Here is a 25,456-nt window from a genome sequence, read left to right as displayed (position 1 = left end):
ATCAGGTGACGTCAAAACTGAAAAAACTAAAAAAGGCAAAAACTACAAAAAAAACTAAAAACTAATAAAAAAAATAAAAAAGCTAAAAAACTAAAAAAAAACTATAAAGGTAAAAACCAATAAAAAACTAAAAAAAAAACTGAAAAAACTAAAAAAAGGCAAAAACTACAAAAAAAACTAAAAACTAATAAAAAAAGTAAAAAAGCTAAAAAACTAAAAAAACTAAAAAAACTAAAAAAAGGTAAAAAACTAAAAAAAATAAAAAATAAAAAAAAAACTAAAAAAAGGAAAAAACTGAAAAATAAGCTAAAATAAAGGTAAAAACCAATAAAAAACTAAAAAAAAAGGAAAAAACTAATAAATGACGACACTCAAAGAGAAAGCGACCAGGACAAAAGGAATGTTCGATTAGCAATCAACAAAGCACCGGGACACAGGGAGTATAAATGACGACCAGGACATAAGTAAAAAAAAAAAAAACTATCTATATATATAAAAATAAGTTGTCTGTGGATCTGTGGATCGTGTATCAGATGACGTCACCTGAAAAAACTGGATCAGGTGACGTCAAAACTGAAAAAACTAAAAAAAGGCAAAAACTACAAAAAAAACTAAAAACTAATAAAAAAAATAAAAAAGCTAAAAAACTAAAAAAACTAAAAAAAGGCAAAAACTACAAAAAAAACTAAAAACTAATAAAAAAGCTAAAAAACTAAAAAAACTAAAAAAAAGGCAAAAACTACAAAAAAACTAAAAACTAATAAAAAAAAATAAAAAAGCTAAAAAACTAAAAAAACTAAAAAAACTAAAAAAAGGTAAAAAACTAAAAAAACTAAAAACTAAAAAAAAACTAAAAAAGGTAAAAACTAAAAGAACTAAAAAAGAAAAAAATAAATGACGACACTCAAAGAGAAAGCGACCAGGACAAAAGGAATGTTCGATTAGCAATCAACAAAGCACCGGGACACAGGGAGTATAAATGACGACCAGGACACAAGTAAAAAAAAAATTAACAAAACTAAAAAGAAGGTAAAAACTACAAAAAAACTAAAAAGAAAAAAAAAACTAAAAACTAATAAAAAAACTAAAAAATCTAAAAATCTAAATAAACTAAAAAAGAAAAAAAAAGGAAAAAAATAAAGGAGAAAAACAAAACTAAAAAACGAATGTATATACAGACCGGTACACCGGGATACAAATGACGACCGGGACACAGGGAATATAAATAACGACCGGGACACAGGGACACAACTACAACGGGGACACCGGGGGAAACAGGGGGATATAAATGACGACCGGGACAAAAAAACTAAAAAGAAAAAAAAACTAAAAACTAATAAAAAAAACTAAAAAATCTAAAAATCTAAATAAGCTAAAAAAGAAAAAAAAAGGAAAAAAATAAAGGAGAAAAACAAAACTAAAAAACGAATGTATATACAGACCGGGACACCGGGATACAAATGACGACCGGGACCCGGGACACAGGGAATATAAATGACGACCGGGACACAGGGACACAACTACAACGGGGACACCGGGGGAAACAGGGGGATGTAAATGACGACCGGGACACCGGGACAGGGAATGGTCGATTAGCAATCACCATCAACAAAGCTCAAGGGCAATCATTAGAATCATGAGGTATAGATCTGAATACAGATTGTTTTCCCATGGACCATTATATGTTGCATGTTCAAGAGTCGGTAAACCTGACAATCTATTTATATGCAAAGACAATGGGACAGCAAAGAATGTTGTATATTCGCAAGTTTTACGTAGTTAAAACCATATATATATATCTATCTATATTCACAGGTGGGACATAGGGACACAACTACAATGGCGCGTAACTATTATGGCGCGTAACGACTTACGCGCGCGGGGGGGGCTTGGGGGGGGGCGCGAAGCGCCCCCACCAACTAGGTGTTGGGGTGGCGCGAAGCGCCACCCCAACAGCTAGTATATATATATATATATATATATATATATATATATATATATATATATATATATATATATATATATATATATATATATATATATATATATATATATATATATATATATATATATATATATATATATATATATATATTTATATATTTATATATATATATATACATATACATATATATATATATATATATATATATATATATATATATATATATATATATATATATATATACATATATATATATATATATATATATATATATATATATATATATATATATATATATATATATATATATATATATATATATATATATATACTAGCTGTTGGGGTGGCGCTTCGCGCCACCCCAACACCTAGTTGGTGGGGGCGCTTCGCGCCCCCCCAAGCCCCCCCGCGCGCGTAAGTCGTTACGCGCCATATTAGTTACGCGCCATTGTAGTTGCGTCCCTATGTCCCACCTGTGAATATAGATATATATATATATATATATATATATATATATATATATATATATATATATATATATGTTTTTAACTACGTAAAACTTGCGAATATACAACATTCTTTGCTGTCCCATTGTCTGTGTAGATTGTCAGGTTTACCGACTCTTGAACATGCAACATATAATGGTCCATGGGAAAACAATCCGTATTCAGATCTATACCTCATGATTCTAATGATTGCCCTTGAGCTTTGTTGATGGTGATTGCTAATCGACGATTCCCTGTGTCGCCGTCGTCATTTATATATCCCCGTGTGCCCCCCGGTGTCCCGGTCGTCATTTATATTCCATGTGTTCCGGTCGTCATTTATGTCCCGGTGTCCCAGTCTGTGAATTCTCTTTGAGGGTCCCGGGCGTCATTGATATTCCTTGTGTCCCGGTGTCCCGGTCGTCATTCGTGTCCCGGTGTCCCAGTCTGTATATACATTCGTTTATGAATTGGTCTTTTTTTTAGGTTTTAGTTTTCTGCCTTTTTTTTAGTTTTTTTTTAGTTATACCTCATGATTCTAATGATTGCCCTTGAGCTTTGTTGATGGTGATTGCTAATCGAACATTCTCTGTGTCCCCATCGTCATTTATATATCCCCCTGTGCCCCCTGGCGTCCCCGTTGTAGTTGTGTCCCTGTGTCCCGGTCGTCATTTATATTCCCTGTGTCCCGGTCGTCATTTGTATTCCGGTGTCCCAGTCTGTATATACATTCGTTTTTGAAATGGTAAATGATGAAATAAATTTTTTGTATTTTTCCCCTTTTTTTCTTTTTACTTTTTTTTTTGGTTTTTACATTTTTTAGTTTTTTTAGTTTTTTTTTCTTTTTTCTTTTTAGTTTTTTTTATTTTTATTTTTTTAGTTTTGTTTTTCTCCTTTATTTTTCTTTTTGTTTCCTTTTTTTATTTTTTTTTATTTTTTAGTTTTTTTTAGTTTTTTAGCTTTTTAGTTTTTTTATTAGTTTTTAGTTTGTTTTTTTTTCTTTTTAGTTTTTTTGTAGTTTTTACCTTTTTTTTAGTTTTTTTTTACTTATGTCCTGGTCGTCATTTATACTCCCTGTGTCCCGGTCGTCATTTGTGATGGTTTGTTGACGGTGTTTTGTTGATGGTGATTGCTAATTGAACATTCCTTGTGTCCCGGTCGCTTTCTCTTTGAGTGTCCCGGTCGTCATTTATATTCCCTATGTGCCGGTGTCCTGGTCGTCATTTGTGTCCCAATGTAATTTCGTAATTTCGTCAGTCGAAAACATGACGTCAGTCGACACAGAAACATGACGTCACCTGACACACAGACAGACAGACAACTTATTTTTATATATATATATATATATATATATATATATATATATATATATATATATATATATATATATATATATATATATATAGAGAGAGAGAGAGAGAGAGAGAGAGAGAGAGAGAGAGAGAGGGGGGAAAGGAAAGGTAGAAAAACGAAAAAAAAAAGGTAAATGAAAAAAAAAAACACTTTTACCATTTTCTACTTAAATGCACTATACTATTTTTATTAAGATCTGGCAATTTCCTTAGGTTGTAATTTTTGTTAACATTATTTAGAATTGTATATTTTTTGGGGCAATATTTCAGAAGTAACTCGAAACGGGTACCTACATATGGAATTGGACCGTGTCCCTTCCCTAAGAAACCTAGAGGGTTTTTCTTTTGCCCAAAAAATTGTCTGTATTTTCTGGTTAATTCGTCCGTCATTTTTGCGTCTTAGAACTGACTCATTGCTAATGCTCAGACGAAGGACATTTTCTCTGAGGGCACCTCACTTTAGTATCTGAGCATGGGGCACATATTAAAAAAAATGGGGGGCATTATACGAAAGATGTAACAAATTTTTGGAATGGTCATAAGGTTTCCAAGAATTTGGAGGTGTCAAACTGGATCAGACGCTCCACGTTGCACTTATATCCCCTAAATAAATCCTTATTGTCTCCGAAATAAATACTTTTGGTCCCTTATTGTCCCCGAAAAAATTCACTTGCGTGCCTGGCCCCAAAAATTTGTTACCAAATTTCATGCCATGTCATACTTTGCAAAATTATTGACATTAGTCAAGAAACAAGACTATCGCCTTAATCTAATATAAAGATAAAAGGCTAAAAGCTAATATTAAGCTGATCAAAAGAGAAAGTAGGAAAAAATAGTCATTAGAAAAATGATAATTGAATTTCATCTTGTCACTGATGCTACTGTATAGCGTCCTATTATGTACAATAATACCTGCCCAGAGGGGGGGGGGGAGATTGTTAGAAGCCCATCTCCTTCGTCTGGGAAATCTGAAAATTTTTAGCATAAAAATGCACTAACTCCAGTTTTTAAACTCAATTTCATTAGGAAAAATCCATTTGACACAATTCCTTCCCCTAGGGTCGGAAAATAGTACATTTATGTATCGGATTCCGTAGTTTTCTTTTCGTCACTAAAAGTTTCACGTTTAATTGTTCCTCCACAGTAGAACTTTATGGGCTCTAAAAGCCCCAGGAAAGGTAAGACTAGATTAGATTTATTGGTTATATCTAGGGAATGATAAAAATGGATTTTTTAATGGTGCCAACTTGGGTTTTTTTTTTCTTATTTTTTTTTAATGCCAACTTATGGATTTTTATTGGCTAATAGAGCATTAGCCACCTTCTTTGATCTGGAAAAAGTTCAAATAGAGCCTAGACAGAGTTTTTAGAGGCAGTACTCAGCAATGGCCTATAACATTTTTACCTTCAATTTTTTACTGTCAGTGGATTTGAGAGCAAGACGAATAAAAATCCGTAAGAAGATTTGGCCTTCCCTAATATCCCTTGGAAATATACTTAATTTGTTCAAGTGGATTAGACTATTCTTGTTTTCACTTTGCATATCTTAGACCCAGCCTCTAGCACATAAATTCCCTAGGAATTAGATCCCCCCATGCATACCATAGTAGAACTATAAATAGACATAAAGCAGAAAATCATGTGATATTTGAAACAAATTTCATGCTGTTCAGAAAAAAGGATTTCATATAATGCTTTGAACCAACCCAAAACCAAAAGTAGCAAAGCTTTCTTCTGTGGCTTGTCAATGTTTGAGCTTCTGTAAACGCTTACATTCCCACTAATAAGGTTGAAAAAGAGAAAGCTCATAAATCTGGAACATACTATTACCAATCCTTGGATTTATAATAAAAAAGTGGATCGTTCGAAAGAACGGGACGACTCGTATCTTGCATGATGGTTTTGTTACTTGCGGTTCTGAGCAAACGTCAGTCAAAATCAAATTCTTGGATAACATGAGTTCAGACTAAATATTTCAACGAAAATGCTCGAACTGAATAACCAAAAAAGACTTCGTTAAATGTGCAAACCAGTGACTGTCTGTCATGATTTTATAAATCTTTTGCCAAAATTGAGAGTATTTATTCGAGCAATCAAATAAATTCTTCAAAGAATATTTTTCTTTTCAAATTACTATCTGAAAAACATGTCCTCATTCAGTTCAGATATTTGTGATTCAAGTCGGATAAAAACGCCACGAGCTTTTTACAGACAGCGCTCCTATACAAGCTTAATAAAAATATTGACAAATTTTTTTCGAACGAAAGTAAGGATTGACATTAAAACGTAAAACAAATATTGTTTAGTCTTTATATAAAAGGGGCCGTTTCCTCCTCAACTCCCTTACGTTACAGTTTTATATTTCTTAAAAAATGCTTCTTTATGTAATTCAACGACCCTGGTGGTAGAACAGGCATTCTTCAAGAATTGGTGCAAAAGGTCAGGCTTTTGCATAAAGAGCGGAGAGATAATGAGGCAGTCCTCTCAAACACGGAATAATTTCAATTCATGTTTATTTTAATGTCACTCCTTACTTTCATTTCAATTTTTTTTCAAAATTTCTGTTCGTTTTAGTAGCATACCCACTGGGTGTGCTGTATTAGAGGAACCCAGGGTTCCTCTAAATACAAGGAAGCTTACCTCACCCCACAAAGACGACTCTTTGAAGGAAAATTTAAGTTTTGCGGGTGATGCTTTGAGAAAAAGAACTCAAACGAGAATTGTATATACTTAAATAAGAATAAATATACGGTGTAAAAGTAACGATCGCCTAATATATCAAGAAAGAAGAAAATGAATTTCAATTGGATTTAACACTAAGTTATAAAACGAAAAATTGATAAATAAAGTCATTAAGGTATTCTGTTTATTTTGAATTGGTAAACTATTAATTGGTAAATTAAATTGATGATGATGTATTATTCGCAACAGATGGCTTTTAAAAGAAAGCCATTTTTCAAACGAAAATAAAGAATTGCATTTAGACTTCAAACGAATAGAATTTGTTTTTCTCCTTTATTTTTTTCCTTTTTTCTTTTTTTTTCTTTTTTAGTTTATTTAGATTTTTAGATTTTTTAGTTTTTTTATTAGTTTTTAGTTTTTTTGTAGTTTTTACCATTTTTTTACTTTTTTTATATTTATTAATATTTTTTTAGTTTTCTTTTTCTCTTATTTTTCAGTTTTTTCCTTTTTTTTTAGTTTTTTCTTTTTTAGTTTTTAGTTTTTTTTTGTTTTTTACCTTTTTTTAGTTTTTTTAGTTTTTTTAGTTTTTTAGCTTTTTTATTTTTTTTATTAGTTTTTAGTTTTTTTTTTAGTTTTTGCCTTTTTTTTTAGTTTTTTTTTAGTTTTTAGTTTTTTACCTTTTTTAGTTTTTTTAGTTTTTTAGCTTTTTTAGTTTTTTTTCTTTTTAGTTTTTTTTGTAGTTTTTACCTTTTTTAGTTTTTTTTCTTCTTTTGTATTAGTGTGAAATAATTCAGACGTCATATGCGGACAAACACGACGTCACTCGACAGACAGACAGACAGACATAACCCACAAACAACTTATTTTTATATATATTTATTCATATTTTTTTAGTTTTCTTTTTCTCTTTTATTTTTCAGTTTTTTCCTTTTTTTAGTTTTTTTCTTTTTTAGTTTTTAGTTTTTTTTAGTTTTTTACCTTTTTTTAGTTTTTTTTAGTTTTTTTAGTTTTTTAGCTTTTTTAGTTTTTTTATTAGTTTTTATTTTTTTTGTAGTTTTTGCCTTTTTTTATTTTTTTCAGTTTTTTTTAGTTATTAGATTTTTACCTTTTTTTTATTTTTTTTTAGTTTTTTAGCTTTTTTAGTTTTTTTTTCTTTTTAGTTTTTTTTGTAGTTTTTACCTTTTTTAGTTTTTTTCTTCTTTTGTATTAGTGTGAAATAATTCAGACGTCATATGCGGACAAACATTACGTCACCTGATCCACAGATCCACACACAGACAACTTATTTTTATATATATAGATTTTTTATATTTATTAATATTTTTTTAGTTTTCTTTTTCTCTTATTTTTCAGTTTTTTCCTTTTTTTTAGTTTTTTCTTTTTTAGTTTTTAGTTTTTTTTTGTTTTTTACCTTTTTTTAGTTTTTTTAGTTTTTTTAGTTTTTTAGCTTTTTTAGTTTTTTTATTAGTTTTTAGTTTTTTTTTAGTTTTTGCCTTTTTTTAGTTTTTTCAATTTTTTTTTAGTTTTTAGTTTTTTACCTTTTTTTTAGTTTTTTTAGTTTTTTAGCTTTTTTAGTTTTTTTTCTTTTTAGTTTTTTTTGTAGTTTTTACCTTTTTTAGTTTTTTCTCTTCTTTTGTATTAGTGTGAAATAATTCAGACGTCATATGCGGACAAACACGACGTCACTCGACAGACAGACAGACAGACATAACCCACAAACAACTTATTTTTATATATATTTATTCATATTTTTTAGTTTTCTTTTTCTCTTTTATTTTTCAGTTTTTTCCTTTTTTTTAGTTTTTTTCTTTTTTAGTTTTTAGTTTTTTTTAGTTTTTTACCTTTTTTTTTAGTTTTTTTTTTAGTTTTTTTAGTTTTTTAGCTTTTTTAGTTTTTTTATTAGTTTTTATTTGTTTTGTAGTTTTTGCCTTTTTTTATTTTTTTCAATTTTTTTTTAGTTATTAGATTTTTACCTTTTTTTAGTTTTTTTTAGTTTTTTAGCTTTTTTAGTTTTTTTTTCTTTTTAGTTTTTTTGTAGTTTTTACCTTTTTTAGTTTTTTTCTTCTTTTGTATTAGTGTGAAATAATTCAGACGTCATATGCGGACAAACATGACGTCACCTGATCCATCCACAGATCCACACACAGACAACTTATTTTTATATATATAGATTAGAAAATGCAGTCAACTTCGGTATTGCCTGAATTTTTTCATATTTAAAAAAATTTGAGTCGTTCGGATGAAAAAATCCTCAAGCAAATACAATAAGCTATATAGATAAAGTTTAATCACATTTTCAAATTTATCACGCAAATGTGTATACCCAGTACAGTTTTTAACAACCAAAAAAAAAAAAAAATTTTTAACAAAAAGATTCAAATGTTCACGAAAAATTTGCAGGCGAGAAAAAACGATTACATAGTCGAATTCAACATCAAAGTTTTATTACCGTTTACGAAAATTCGCTTTGGTTTTCACTGTTTTTGCAGTGTGCATTTAAAAATTCTAAAGTTTGGAGGAGAATAATGCTGATGGGTTTTAATTCATAGTATAGTATTTTTTTGTGTGTGGAAATGATAATGTAAAAAGGAAAACTAAATTAGCCACATGCCAAAAAGCGTTATTTCAGCATTTATCAAAGACTGATAAAAATAATATTAACGTAAAAGAGCTAGAAAAGAATACAAAAACGCTGAGTATTTCAGAAATGTTTGTTTCAGCATTTTATGAAAAGGATTGGACTTCAATTTATTAAAGAAAATCTTTTTTTAAAAGGGTGTTTAGTTTCATTACTGTCCAGGCCTGAACTAGAAGTCTGACTACACTTTTGAGAATGAATAATCAGTTAATCTAAGATACAATATTTTCAAGTTAGATGGATAATTCAAAAGTTTGAAGAACAAGAATAAACTGAAAAATTTCTTCAGTTGAGAACTAACTTTGGATGAAATTTGTGTTCACAGTTTTTTTTTTTTTTTTACTGCATTTTTAAAGTGTTTTGAAATTTGAATTCCTACTTTAAATATTTGTTTTACATTTCAATATCCAGTTTCTAATTTCCACACATCAAACGCATCTCCACTCACTGTCAAACAGTTCGTGGTAACGAACTATAGTAAGGAGCGACCCGGCTCAATAGTAAACGAAACTCTAAAAAACGGAATTTTGATGCTAAAAGATACATCAAAAGAATCGGATTTTCATGCTGATTTTAACTATACAAGTTTCATCAAATCTAGTCTTTGTCATCAAAAGTTACGAGCCAGAGAAAATTTGCCTTATTTTGGAAAATAGGGGGAAACACCCCCTAAAAGTCAGAATCTTAACGAACCATTGTCATACTCTTTGCCACAATTCTATTTTTTAAAAGAATTAAAAACTTTAGCGTAAACAGCGAGGGATTGCGGAGGGGACAACCCATTTCATATACGGAGTAATTTCTGTTCGTTTTAAGTTTTAATGTCGCTCCTTACTTTCAGTTAAAAAACTAGTTTTTTAAATTTAATTAACAATAAGGTATTGCTAGTTATCAATCCTGTTCTACAAGCTAACGAAATGTTTCTTTTTATAACAATTGGGGATACTTGTATAATATACCCCCTGCAGCTCAATTCGTGCATGCATTGACGCAATGTAAACCGTTTTCTTTGGCTAGTTTCTTTCTACTTAGCCTGAGAAAAGAAAATAGAATTGACAGAATAGATTGGGAATGTATAGTTTTGCTGTATATTTGCAAATTATGGGGGGAGGGTAAAGTATTTGGACAGTGGGAAGTCAGGAAACTATTCTTACTTCATAATATCTGAATAATTGTAGCTAACACATTTAGTATATTACAAAATGGTAAAGTACCAACCCGCTGTACTTTATCCCCCTCCCTAATGTACAAATATAAAGCCCAAACATGTTTCCAAAGTACTATATTTTTATCATGCTTAGGTATGTTTTATTAGGATTAACCTAACTTCACTTCTTGAGCTGCAGGGGTATATCACACAAGTATCCAATTGGAATTGTAGAAACTAAGGATTATAATTTTTCGAGTTCCTATTCTTCTATTACATCTCTATGTTACGTGCTTCAAGCGAATTACGACCCCATTATTTTATCTGTCGATTTGTTGTAAGATAAGTAGGAAACAATTGACGAAAGGTACCATTAAGTGCATGAATTACTAGCACATGATGAAGACGTTCTGTCTCTAAACATGAATTCCGACTAAGAAGCTCATTCAAAATGTACGCCTCTTTCAACTTTTACAAGTGAGAATTTTATATTTACAGCCACAAAGCCGTCGCTCGTGTGGGCGTTAGATCGTCGTGTATTTCAGCATGTTATGAAAAGAACTGGACTTCAGCGTATTGATGAAAATCTTTTCTTTTTAAAGAGCGTTCCATTGTTGTCCAGGCTTTCAACTGGAAGTTTGACCAAATTAGCGAGCGTACTAGAGCAGGTACTGTTATTTATTTATTATCTGAAAAAATACCTTAGATGATTGTAGATAGTTATTTATTATAATAATTACTTACTTTTAATAATTGTAATTGTTCTACATAAAACCTGACATCTGTTGTCCTCCTTTGATTTACAAAGTTATTTGTAGCCACCGGGATACGACATGACTTACTTGACTTCAAGCTCCTGCTCGGCAGCGTCCCCGTCGTAGAGGGAACCACATATCCGTGCCGTTACGGCCAGTCAAAAATTTCATATAGCAAAATATACTTCTAATATGACTCTGCCACCCATTACAATAATTTGAAATAGATTAAATGCAAGTGAAATTTTGAACCACAAAGGAAAAATGCTAAAGTCATAAGTTCCTGCAGTGTTTATCAGGTCAAGTGTAAGCGTAAGAATTTACAGATCTTTAAATTTGTTTCATTTTTGTGTGTGTGTGTGGGTGTGTCAGCACCTTATCCAGACATTATGGGTTTGCTTACTTAGTTAAAGTGTACATAAAAACCAGTATGACGACATTATTAAGAAAAACAAAGTTTTACTAAGAGTAAAAAAAATTGTGGAAAGATTTCGAACCCTTTTGCCCAAGAATTACAAACTTTTGAGAAAACATTTCCCCCAAATTGTATTGTTGGAGGAAAAAAAGGGGGCGGACTCTTGACTAAGTTCTGACCGAATGTGGTGCGTCCCCCCTCCACCTTGCGAAGAAAATTAGTTAGCACTTACTAGTTGGGGTTTAAGGTTTTGGTTATTTTGAATTATTATTTCCAGTTACAAACTAATTATGAGACTCAAAAAGAAAATAGCTCGACAACCGTTAGATCATTAACACAATCATAAACATAATATAATCACACAATCAATGACATAATCTGCAGCTCCTACATATACTGTTGGAAAGTCTGGACCCAAAGACAGTTTGTTGACCTCATATTTGGACCACCTCTAGATTACGATAAATAAGGAAAACACTTTTTTCCAACTGAAAGTAAGGAGCAACATTAAAACTTGAAACAAACAGAAATCATAACGTATATGAGGGTGTTCGCATCCTCGTCAATATCTAGCTCTTTACGCTAAAGGTCGAGTTTTGTTCCAATTCTTTCAGAATAACCGCTGAATCACAAAGACCGTTTAATTAGAATAAACAGCTCTTTTGAAAGTCCTAAAAAAACTTTATCGTAAAGAGAGAAGTATTGAAGAGCGAGTGAACCCTCTCATATATGTAATAATTTCTGTCCGTTTTAAGTTTTAATGTTGCTCCTTTCTTTCAGTTGAAAAAGCTTGTATTTTACTTAATGTCTAATCAACTTTTAAATAATGCTGGGGAATCCGGCGCCCTCTTGATCGAAAATTCCATTCCCCATGGAAAATTCCTCCATGAAAATATCCTCCATCGTAAAAACCCTTCCCCTCCTCCACGCCCCACAACAGAAAAACCGCCCTGAAAACGTCTGTATACTTTCTAATAGCCCATACTGTATGTAAACAATGGTGAAGTTCATAGCCTGTTGCCCTCCGCCCGAAGACTGTGGGGGATCAAGCTACCTCAAAGACAGAGTTATTAGATTTTTCGACAATGCTGTGCAAAATGGCTATCTCAAAATTGTGATCAGGTGAAGTTGGAAAAATATGTGCGTTGGAGGGGGCCTAGTTGCCCTCCAATTTTTTGGTCACTTAAAAGGACACTAGAACTTTAATTTCCGTTCAAATGAGCACTCTCTAGATATTTTAGGCCCACTGGGTCTATACGATCACCCCTGAAAAAAAAATATATCCGTGATCTTTCTTCTGGCAAAAAAAATACAAAATCCCACATCTTTGCTAATTGGATTCTGAAACCTCTACAGTATGTTTCTCTGATACGCTGAATCTGATGGTGTGATTTTCGTTAAGATGCTATGACTTTTAGGGGTAGTTTTTCCCTTTTTTCGAAAAATAAAGCAAATTTTCCCTGGCCCGGAACTTTTGATGAGTAATATTAAACTTGGTGAAACTTATATATTTGAAGTGAGCATAAAAATTCAATTCTTTTGATGTGTCTATTGGAACAAAATTCCGTTTCTTAAAGTTTCTGTTACTATTAAACTGGGTCGCTCCTTACTTAGAATTCGTTTCCACATACTGTTTGAAAATCGTTTCTCGTGAACAGAAATCGGTTTTGAGGACGATAGGACAAATGAAAAGGCTTTAATGCTATGAGTTAGAATTTTTTTCGCCGAAACATCTAAGAAACAACTAAACAGATAACATCGAAATCCAACGCCTGTTGTAGGTTCTATCTTATCATAAATAGTTGACGTATATTTGCTTTTTTATAAATGATAAAATAAATATGTTTATTGTAGAATGAGCTTGGTGTCTATATATATATATATAAATAAGCTGTTTGTCGACTGACGTCATGTTTATCCACTGACGTCATTATAAGGATTGAGTATTATGACGTCATGTATGCATTTTGTATGTTTGTATATGACGTCAAAGGCTTTGTATATGACGTCAAAAGCTTTGTATATGACGTCATTATAAGTATATAAGAAGGCGTTTCAAAAATAAATTTTTAGTATAGATCTTAAAATGACAGAAGAAAGAGCCGAGGAAGCTGCTCAAATAGTCAATTCAAAGAGAAATTTAGTATAAATCCTACAATGGCAGAAGAAACAGCCGAGGAATCTGCTCAAAGAGTTAATGCCAAAAGGCTTGCAGCTAAAGAACGCAAAACCGCGCAGTTAGATGAAAATCAACCTGAACAGCGAGAGTCAAAACGTATCAAAACTGAAAATGATAGCGATGATGATTGCGTCTGGGATTTTGACTTGGATAAGGTCATCAATGCCTACTAGATTTTAGTTTAAAAAAAACAAAGGTTCGGCGATATGTATTTCATAGTGACGAAAGACAAGCCAAGGTAAAACAAAGCAAACAACTTGAAATTGATACCGATGATAAAAAAAAACGACGTTGAAAGGACTATCGTTTCCCAGTTGCAACATCTTTTCCACAAAAATAATAATTTAGTGCTTCTGTTCAAAACAGCGATCGAATTGATGCCTACTGATACGCAACTATCAACGAAGTGGCAATCGTTATGGTCGGTGATCAGTTCTTACCTCGAGATAATATTCTTTATAGGCGAAACAATCAGTTGACAAGAATTGCTTAAACTCATCGATGCTACGATGCCCTACAGTATCCTGTCATTTTTTGGGATGGAGCCGACGGCTATCACTTTAATATTAAATTGATAAATCCAGCCACTAACAAAGAAATGGATAAGAAATGCAGCGCAATGCAATATTATGCCTATAAATTAATGATTCGTCATTTATTACATTTACATATAATCCATCTTGGGATTAGATACAACAGCTTTTACATCCTGGACAATCGCCGGTTCATAGACATGACATTACGGCCCGTGTCTTCCGGCAAAAGTTGCTCTCCTTCGTCTCCTACAGAGTTATGGGAGAAATACAAATCGCAAATGGCCGAGAATATACTCCACCGAATACGGCTAGAAAGGTCAGATATGACCTTGGACTTTACAACAGAAATTTATAACTGTTGTAACTATATTAATATATTAATAATATAATATTAATATAATATATAATTAATATATTAATATATAACTATATAAATAGTTATAACTATTGTCGTATGTTACAGACCAGGAAACAAGGAATATAAATGACGACCGGGACACTCAAAGAGAAATTACAGACCGGGACACAAATGACAAGCGGGACACCGGGACACAAATTACGACTGGGACACAGGGAATATAAATGACGACCGGGACACAGGGAATATTCGATTATCAATTACCAGTCGTCATTTATATCCCCCTGTTTCCCCCGGTGTCCCCGTTGTAGTTGTGTCCCTGTGTCCCGGTCGTTATTTATATTCCCTGTGTCCCGGTCGTCATTTGTATCCCGGTGTACCGGTCTGTATATACATTCGTTTTTTAGTTTTGTTTTTCTCCTTTATTTTTTTCCTTTTTTTTCTTTTTTAGTTTATTTAGATTTTTAGATTTTTTAGTTTTTTTATTAGTTTTTAGTTTTTTTTTCTTTTTAGTTTTTTTGTAGTTTTTACCTTCTTTTTAGTTTTGTTAATTTTTTTTTTTACTTGTGTCCTGGTCGTCATTTATACTCCCTGTGTCCCGGTGCTTTGTTGATTGCTAATCGAACATTCCTTTTGTCCTGGTCGCTTTCTCTTTGAGTGTCGTCATTTATTTTTTTCTTTTTTAGTTCTTTTAGTTTTTACCTTTTTTAGTTTTTTTTTAGTTTTTAGTTTTTTTAGTTTTTTACCTTTTTTTAGTTTTTTTAGTTTTTTAGCTTTTTTATTTTTTTTATTAGTTTTTAGTTTTTTTGTAGTTTTTGCCTTTTTTTTTAGTTTTTTGTCCTGGTCGCTTTCTCTTTGAGTGTCGTCATTTATTAGTTTTTTCCTTTTTTTTTTTAGTTTTTTATTGGTTTTTACCTTTATTTTAGCTTATTTTTCAGTTTTTTCCTTTTTTTTAGTTTTTTTTTATTTTTTATTTTTTTTAGTTTTTTACCTTTTTTTAGTTTTTTTAGTTTTTTTAGTTTTTTAGCTTTTTTACTTTTTTTATTAGTTTTTAGTTTTTTTTTGTAGTTTTTGCCTTTTTTTAGTTTTTTCAGTTTTTTTTTTAGTTTTTTATTGGTTTTTACCTTTATAGTTTTTTTAGTTTTTTAGCTTTTTTATTTTTTTTATTAGTTTTTAGTTTTTTTTGTAGTTTTTGCCTTTTTTTAGTTTTTTCAGTTTTGACGTCACCTAATCCAGTTTTTTCAGGTGACGTCACCTGACACATCCATCCACACATCCATCCACACATCCACAGACAGACAACTTATTTTTATATATATAGATATATATATATATATATATATATATATATATATATATATATATATATATATATATATATATATCTATATTCACAGGTGGGACACAGGGACGCAACTACAATGGTGCGTAACGACTTACGCGCGTGGGGGGGGGGCTTGGGGGAGCGCGAAGTGCCCCCACTAACTAGGTGTTGGTTTGGAGCGAAGCGCCACACCAACAGCTAGTAGGTAATAAAAAGCTTATTTTGTCTCTGAATCCTTCTTCTACGGATATATTCGCCTTTCTTGAAAACATGTATTAGGACCTCATCCAAAATTTTGTTTCATCCACAGATTCTAACCCTACTTATTTGCGGTTGGCGGTGGGGCACAATACTCCTCAATTAAGTAAAAGATCTTTATAATGTCTGTGTGGTGATCAATGTGAAATATTAAAACATAGCCTTTAGGGTTTTGGGATGAGGGCAGTAGTGGTTCTGGCCTCTCTTGTGCCTTCGTCAAAACCTTGATTAGTCCTCTCCCCCTGTTTCTAACTAAATTTTCAGCTAAAATTTTAACAAAATATTAATTTATTAGCAAAATTATTTTCAATTTATCGATTAATCAACAATTTATTTTTAAATTATTTAACACTAGTTTAAGGTATCTTGTCGAAAATTTATTTTGTTTTGATTTATTTTTATTTTATTAATAAACAGTAATTTGTTGAGTATTTACATTTATTAACCATTTGCATCGAGTAATCTATTGAGTATTTACATTTATGTTCTCTATTTTATTAATAAAATTTCAAAAGTCACAAAATGATTATAACCATTAGATTATTTGTTTTTAATTTTTCGCTCCTCAATTTTTCTGTGTCCGGGGCAAGACCATGTGCCCTAAATCCGTGCCTAGATGAAGGAGGTCCTGATACTTACCCCTGTAGATGATCCAAGCATCAATGTTCATAGGATGATATTCAAACACCACAATTTCCATCGCAAACTTTCAAGCTTTTTAGTTTGTTCAAATGGCCAATATCAATGCTAGCTGCCACCCAAATTGCTGAACTAAGGCGACGATTCTTTGATTTTTGTGCTCAACCGAAAACTCTAAGACGTTGTTGTACTTTGAAAAAGAGTTACTGAACTGGGGGAACACATCTATGTCAATAAGGGAAAGAGGAGATGAACAGTACCATCTCGGTTTGAAACAACTTGATATTAGCAATGAAAACATTTAAGGCCTAGCCAAAGTCCAAGCATTCAACTCCCTAGTCAATTTTTTTTCTTAGTTTGCAACTCGGTCAAATACAAAGCTGTCAGTTTTCTTCGTCGCTTCAACTAAACAAACATAAGAAGGTTGAACTTAAGGGGTTTCTCACTCAAAATTACGATTAAGTGCAGGGTATCCTTAGCATTCTTCTTGTAATTATTTATATAATATAATTTTGTATATGTATTTATTAACCGGCAGTTTGATGTCTACTCACCACTTATTCTCTAGATTCTGTTTAAACAGGTTACAAATAAATAATACCTGACTGAATCGCTCCTGAACAATCCGAGTGGTTAGTCCCTTGGTGTAATTTATGCATTCTCACACGCTCCGATTACAGCTGGATCTAGTCTTTTGAGGGAAATATTTGACTTCGGAACACAAAAATGTAAGAATATAATATAGGGAGCCAGGGAGCCTACTATAGGGAGCCTATGCCAGGAAGTATATATTATAGAAATTAGTTTCTGATTGTTGAATAAGAAATTTTTTGCTCTATTTTTTATACCCCACAACAACAATGTCAAATATAGCAATCTAGAATGCAAACCCGAAATAGGTTTTATAATTATTTTGGAATTATAAAAAAAAATAATTGTCGGCTTTAAGATTTGATTAGATCATAATATTCTCCACATTTTTTTTTATTTCTATTGACATAAAAACCTCCGAAATCACTAATTCATGAACGTCAGGCGAACTCCAAATGTTTAACATGGGAGGTATAGGAAGATTCCTTGAGAGTGTGTCCTTCATTAAGCATCATGGTCGATAACAACCTTAGCAGGTGGTTGTATGTCAATTCCAATATGAAACAGCGTCGCGTCCTTTCTCCATTCATTGAAGCTGTTCTGACTGATTTATTTTGGCGTAAAATGCAAGGGGGGGGGGACGGAGTATTGAAGAAAATACAACGTGTTTTCTTAACTTTGGAGTGTATGGGAGATAGTAAGGACCCTATTCGTAGGGGTATTCACATCAACACTGAGGTGTGGACTATGCCGCAGAAGCATTAACGCTAAGGAAAGAACAGGGTGCGGTACTAGACGTTCAGAAAGCATTTTTTCTAGGATAGGAACAAGGCTTGTCGATTTGTTGCGAAATAAGACTTCTTATGCAAGAAGTGGTCCTAGCCCTGCACATATAGATATGCGTCATAAAAAGTGACTTAGATAGCTTAAGCATGTTGTGCTTATAATCAAAGGTCACCTCCCTAGAAAAGTTCTGGTAATTAGTCCTCGAAGTGGTAATGGAAGTGCAAGACACACAGATAAGCCTGGGACAAGACTATAAAAATTCCTAAAGTTTCTGAGGATTTTTTTGCGAGACGGCACTAATACGGAATTTTCAAGCATGGTAATTTCTCCCATTCTGTTGGCACTAAACAGCTCAAAGCTGTGGTGAGCTCGTGGGTGCAGGAGTAGTACTTAAGCAGATAATAGTAATATGGTTTTTGCACTTTAAGGGCCCAGGTATCTCATTATTCCGAGTGCCCAATTATCCCATCATACCGAGTGCTCAGGAATCCCATCATTCCTATCGCACTGTACACCCATCATTACTACGATACCTATTGCGTTATAATAAATTCTGGGCGATAAGAAAATTCCTGAAAATGCATGCCAGCTGTTATTTATTGGTGAAAAGGGCCTTTGGATATAAACAGCTAGGGACAGAGTACCCATCACGCAATCATTGGTATAAAACTTTGATGGTAAGTTTCTTAGTGTCACAGTTCTGCTTAGACATTTGATTAGTTTACACTGTTTCAAATTGGAAAAACGTTCCAATGTTTTAAAAATGAGTGGTTTTACACTACTGCAACTTGAAGGAGTTGACAATGACAATATGACGACAAGAGATCCAGCCGTTGAAATTGGAAAGGTTCGTCGACTAACATTTGAGTGGGATGAGATGTTGGTAGATGGGTTATATCTTTGAGTAAATTCAAGTCAGAAGAACAGACGTTTTTCAAAGCAAAAGTGAATATAATGCATTTATTTTGACTATAACATGGATTGAATGTAATCGTGAAACACATTGAGGACAATGGACTGACTCACCTCATGAAAAAAGAGTGAAAATGTATATTATTCTTTTCCTACATTTCTGACAGTAAAATAGGTCTTATAATGTTTTGTTTTTTTGTTAGATATTTTAGTCGATAGTTTTCTCCTCTCTCTAGGGAACCAATAGGCATTGAGAGTATGCACAAAGTAGAAACTTACAATTGTTAGTTTAGTCTGTAACGGACAATGGGAATATCAAGAACCAAAAAATGAATAGATTGAGAAATAGACAATCTTACGGAATCTTGTAACACTGGAAGAGCGTTTGAATATAAATGGTCAGCTTCAGATGTTAACCGTGCAAAAGAAAAATATTCTCTGAAAAAATGCTTGACATAATAAAGGAAAATTATTCTCCAACTTTGGATTATTGTATGAGGCTTTTACGTTGTGGACCAAATGCATTTACTCGCTCCGTTGACATACTAATTTAGACAAAAACAAAAGGATAATGTGGATTTGCTTTTGAACACTACCTAAAAATTTACCAGTTTTCATGATGATTTTTTTCAGTCTCTGTTTTTTTTAAGCAGTCGACGATTTCAAAAAGCCTGTCCAAAACATATATAATTGATTTTAACGTCATTTGATTACTCCTGTCTCTCTATAGAAGTAAAAAGAACATTCCCATTGTTCTCATGTTAGTTTCCATTTGTTGGTGTGAGAGTCAAAACTGTGAAAAAATGTTCTACACATGTATTCCAAGTTTATATACATTTGTCAGTTGGTTAAATGTGATAACTGCACTACAGTTCATGACTATGGCGAAAAGTGTGCATTATGCAATCCATGTAAATTGCATAGAGGATATGCTGTACAAATTAAGGGTTACTCTCACCTGTTAGGATAACTACTGCTCCAGTTGTCACTATGCCAAGTACGATCAATGGGAAAATACTTATCCTGGCATGATTGGAAAAAGCCCTAAAAGTGATTCCTATTTATTTCTAAGGGATTGGTATCGTCATGATTTAAATTTTTTTGAGATGAAGAATTTGAAGCATGTTTCAATTATAAAAGTAGAAACATCAAAAGAGTATGGCTTCTACGTCATAGTTGTGGGGACAATGGTAGTTATAATTATAAACCCACTGAATTTTTATTTAGCTGTTACAGAAATTGCTTCTTCATATGAGAATATCGTGTGTGAGACTTCATCGAATAAGTAAATTGAAACATAGGAATTTTACAATACGAATCATAATAGCATCACTGACTGTACAAAGAGATATAAGAAAAATCAAGTTACATTATATTTTGGAAAATATGACCCTCACTCTGCACACCAAGATCAGTACAAGTTGAATCCGAACGATCTGCCACCACTAATCTTTGTCGACGGCGACCATCTAAATGATAAAGAAGAAGAAGAAATCCAAAAGATGAAGACAACATACTTTTTTATTGTACATGTATGTTTTATTAATAAACAAATTTACATAATTATTAAAACATTTCATTCTTTTGACACGAAAATCAATATAATACAGGTACGATAGGGTATTTTCCTCTATGAAGTCATTCAATCGAGGATTTTCTACATAAATGTTGAGAAATTCACTGTAAGTACAGTCACGACATGGAAAATAAAATATAGTAATGCATGATTAATAAGTCTTGTACAAACTTCAAATTTTGAATAAATAATTTCCCACCTCCTTCTAGGATGTTTTTGATTTGAGTTGTGTAGAATGCATATGCTTGGCCAAGAGCATCAAAATTTCCCTATTCTTCGCTATTTGAAAGATGCATAGCCAATGCCCCATCTGCACAGTCGATGGACTACTGTTAGTAATGATAATGGCATTGCTAGCACTATGAATAAGTTCAAGGAAATACGAGGGCACGCAATAGGATTTGTATTTTGAAACCACATGAAAACCACAGCTTTTGGCTGATAAATCTTGTACACGCTTCAAATTTTGAACAAATAATTTCTCACTTCCTTCTAGGAAGTTTTTGATTTGAGTTGTGTAAAATGCATTCGATAGACCAAGAGCATCAAAATTTCTATATTTTTCGCTATTTGAAAGATGCATAGCCAACGTTCCGTCTGCACAGTCGATGGACTACTATTAACAATGATAATGGTATTGCTAACACTTTTTATAAGTCCAAGGAAATGTGAGGGTATTTAGTAGGATTTATATTTGGGTATGTGTGGATCCAAGTCAAATACGTCGATTATTTGATTTGTGTTCATTGTGCCAAGTCTAATAGAACACTACGGTTGGGGGGTAATTTCTCACTGGGTTTCAAATTGAACTAGTGAGATTAATGCTACACTATTCGTCAACGGTTTGAAAAAGGTACACTCTAGACCTACAGTGCCCGTTCGAACAATACTCATATATTGAGTACCATGCAAGTCCAAAACAATAATGCCGTGACTTTTAGCGAACATTGTATCAGTTTTACCACTTTAAAATAGTTATAAATCTTGATCCAGGGATTGTATTGTCAATTCATATAGGGTCCTATAGGATTTACCAAAAGATAAATTGTAAAAATAAATTCCATTTGCTTTACATACAAGAGAGGAAGCAAATCAAATTTATGGGAAGAACTGGTCCATGATGCAATGGCACTGGAATTTTTTACCAATGCCAAAGCAAGTATTGAAAGAATTTTACCATTGATACATGAAGAGTCGGTGTCGATACTTGAAACAGTGGCAATATGTCGTCGACTGGTGATTGTGTAAGGAGCGAGTAGTTTGATATTATTTCCAGAAGGCTCTTAATGTTTCATTTGCCAAAGTAACAGAACTCATAACATTTTGTTTTCGCACATAAATTATTGTCGAGGTGAGATTGAAATTTGCATCGGGTGATGCATCAAGTGTTTTTCTCAAGATAAAATTTGACGGTGCGAGTTGTAGCTTTGTGTCAATCTTAACAAGAGGCATTAATTGAGGTATATTAAACATTTCATGATTTAGCTTACCAACTAAATGATACTACTTGCTCACCACCCAAGTGGGTTCACCATCAGTATCAACAGTCGATCTCTAATCATAGCCCATTGCCAAACCTTTGGAGTCTCCTTAGGACATAAGAATCATCAATATAAATTGTATTTAGCTTGCAGACCTCTGTAGTCAGACCTCTGGAGGACTTTGGAGTCATCAACATAAATTGAATTTAGCTTTCATAGTTTGATAGATTGTTGCTAGTGCTCGTCAATGTTCCATTTATGTAGACATATTTGTCTAAACAAATTGTGTAGTACACAATTTTCATAGGATAACCCATGGATAGTGGTGGGTGTTTAATTATGAGACTTTTTCCTCACCACAAATTTAAAACCAATAAATTTGTATAATAAATCTATGAAGTAGTCTTCAGTGGAATAACTTCAGTGGAATATCCCCCCTTTATTAAAATATTGTTTGAGAAAAGTGTCAAGTGTATTACCATCTCCTCGATGATGTTCTATAGGGCTAGAGATGGAAAGGGATCGACGAGGATGTTGATTATAAATCGATATGATTTTATCCAAATCATGAATAAAATCAGCAGTATTTTTCAATGTAAAATATCTTGAAATTAAAAGTCGGATAGTTCTTATCAATCGTTTAGGCAATGCTGCCCGTTTTGGACTATGACTATTATAGAGCATTGTATTTTATTTTAAAAGAACCTTATTGACAATACGGATTAAAAAATTCACTACCCTGATCCGTTTGAATCTTCTTGTAACAATCCTGTTCAAAGATGGTTTCAAGAACCTTAGTAACTTCATCACCTCTTTTTGACCGCAATTGGCTGGCATATGCATAGTAACTAAAAATACTAATTGCAAGTAAAATATACTTGTATGGCTCATTGTGGCGCATTGGGTCTAATTGAGAGTCAAAAGATCTGTTTGTAATATGTTCAATGGTAAAAAAATAAGTTTTTCGATAGTGACTTTGGTTTTCGATATGATTACGATATAGGATGTAACTTAATTCATTCTGTAAATACTCTGTCACTAGCTTTTTTTCAAGTTCAGTGACTTGAGCAAGTATGATGGGTGGACTTAAAGTTCCCACTTCTCCAATATTCTCATAAACATGTTTCAAAGTTCCAACCATTTCGAACGTAAACATGCACAGAAGTGTCCACCACCCTTTTACGTACCAACCGGTGAGGGTTATGCAGCGATATTCCCCACTCTCGTCAAATCATCGTCACTTGGCGTACTAGTATTTTCCAAGCAGGATTTAAAAACATCTTTTGATATTTGACTAAATTCGTGTAATCTTTTAAAAATATGATTATTGGCAAAAAGGCTTTTGGGGAACTTTAACGAGTTTAAAAGTTTATGCAAATGACACAAGTCTTTTGCGATTTATTATCAAATCTGATAACAAATCAAGAAGAATGTAGGTCTTGCTATGGATCATAGCTTGATTCCCATTGCCATTAATTTGAACATGTTAACTTTCAGTAAGAAGTTAAGAGTATTTTGCACTGCCTACGATAGAAATGATGCATTAGCTTTGCAACACTTGTCAAAAATGAAGACAAATCTTCTTCTTTTTGAGGTGGTGGTGGCGAGGGTTGTGCTGAGTTCTGAGTAATTTCCTTTTTGTGATCAATACATTTACATTGAGTTGCCTCTCACGGTAGAGTTTATGTTTGTCAACTCCTCCGGAGGCATTTTGAAGCAAAATTAATTTTTCATCGTCGGCAATTGTCTCTTTGTTAATGAATTTATTGGGAATGTCCTCGAAATGCTCCATTGACGAAAGAGCCAACTCATCCTCTAATGATAGGTTAATCGGAAAGGATATATCGAACAGCCGTGAAATTGACTGTTGTTGTTTTAGTAAGTGCCTTCATAGCTGCTCCCATACGATCTTCCCCACCCAATCTCCGAAAAACCTCTACCGATGGCATGTTATTACACGATTCTCTTCTTGTGTGGTCATAAGAGACTGCAATGGTCTCACATTTTTTTTTACCATGATTTAGATTCGGTGGATTGGACACATCTTTTGAGTTTGACTTCGCAGTCTAATTCCCCCTTGTCACTCTTTAGGAGTAAATTCTGAAAGTTATTAAATCTCAAGATTGTCCTGTCGTCGATCTTCCGCTCCCAATCTCTCAAAAACCTCTACCGATCGTTTGTTATTGCACGATTCTCTTGGTCATAAAAGACTGCGATGGCCTCATTTTTTCTTGCATGATTTAGATTCGGTGGATCGGACACATCTTCAAGTTTTACTACGCAGTCTAATCCCACCTTGTCACTGTTTAAGAGTGAATTCTAAAAGTTCTTAAATCTCAAGTTGGCCCTGTCACCGCTAACTGCTTCTACAAATTGTTGTCCATGACGCTTGCAGTGCCTCATATGATGTTTTAACTTTTATTTAGTATAGAATCTAGAAGACATGTTGGACAATAGTAGCATGCCCCCCTCACGCTTTTCACCCGTACTTAAAACTCAACTAATATCGGGTATTGGAAAAAATTTCCAATGAATGGAGTTAACTGGCAGGCAAAGAACCATACCCAGTGTTTTACTGATTCAGTGGATGGAGTCCTGACTGGATATATTAGCCCCTTTATATTACTGTGTTTACCCTCCTCAAATTCTGTATCATATTATAAAACAGTAATATTAATCTTGAAATTTTCGTTAGCCTTTTGAAAAATATTTATCTCTTTCAGTATTACTGAATATTGACCATTTAAACAATTAAAATCTACTTTAGGGAATTTTTGGCCCCTATTAACTGCCAAATTGTCCAACTTCGTCTTAATAGCGTCCTATTGCAGGTGTTTGAGCTGCCACAAGGAATCAATATTTGAAGCACTGAAGCCCTGTGTAGAAGGCATTTTACATTTTTAGGCCCCTTTAAATCTGCATTATAATTTATACCCATCTCCCCTCTACCAAGTCTTATAATAAAATTCTTTTTAAATTTACTCACATTAACACCTAGACTGTCAACCAATAAAACTACCGTCCCGCTACACCTGTCACTATAAGTGTCCATTTTCGTCACTATGTTTTCCACCCAATCCTTAGATACACCCTCACATTATGTAAGTGTGGATGAAGTTCTAGCTTTTCAGTTTACGCATAATGCCAATATACCTCATCCGCCTTTTCATGCAATGGATGTCTTAATCCCATCCCTCCAACCCCCTCCTCGAATCACTCCTTCAACAAGGGCTCGAAACGTGCCCATACAGGAGAGCACTATGTTTACCGGATACGTCATTATTCTGCTCTCCATTAGTGAATTCAATGGATTCCTAAAATCAGCCCTATAAATATTTTGCAACACAGATTCGGTTAAAAAACTCAGGCAAAACTCCCGATACCCCTGTCACTATAAG

The 25,456-nt window shown here is 32.8% G+C and overlaps 1 protein-coding gene across 1 annotated transcript in view; it reads left to right on the top strand.

Annotated features, from left to right (window-relative positions):
• LOC136032145 (cGMP-dependent protein kinase, isozyme 1-like) overlaps positions 1 to 25,456 on the top strand; it is a 134,025-nt gene that overhangs the window by 25,757 nt on the left and 82,812 nt on the right. The window contains exon 4 of the mRNA XM_065712318.1: positions 10,747 to 10,916. Coding sequence (XP_065568390.1) covers positions 10,747 to 10,916 — 170 coding nt within the window. The remainder of the gene's footprint in view (positions 1 to 10,746; positions 10,917 to 25,456) is intronic.

The sequence above is a fragment of the Artemia franciscana genome, chromosome 10, assembly GCF_032884065.1.
Source record: "Artemia franciscana chromosome 10, ASM3288406v1, whole genome shotgun sequence".
Taxonomy (NCBI): domain Eukaryota; kingdom Metazoa; phylum Arthropoda; class Branchiopoda; order Anostraca; family Artemiidae; genus Artemia; species Artemia franciscana.
The sequence above is the reverse complement of the archived record's forward strand: the minus strand, read 5'-3'. Positions and strand labels throughout refer to the sequence as shown.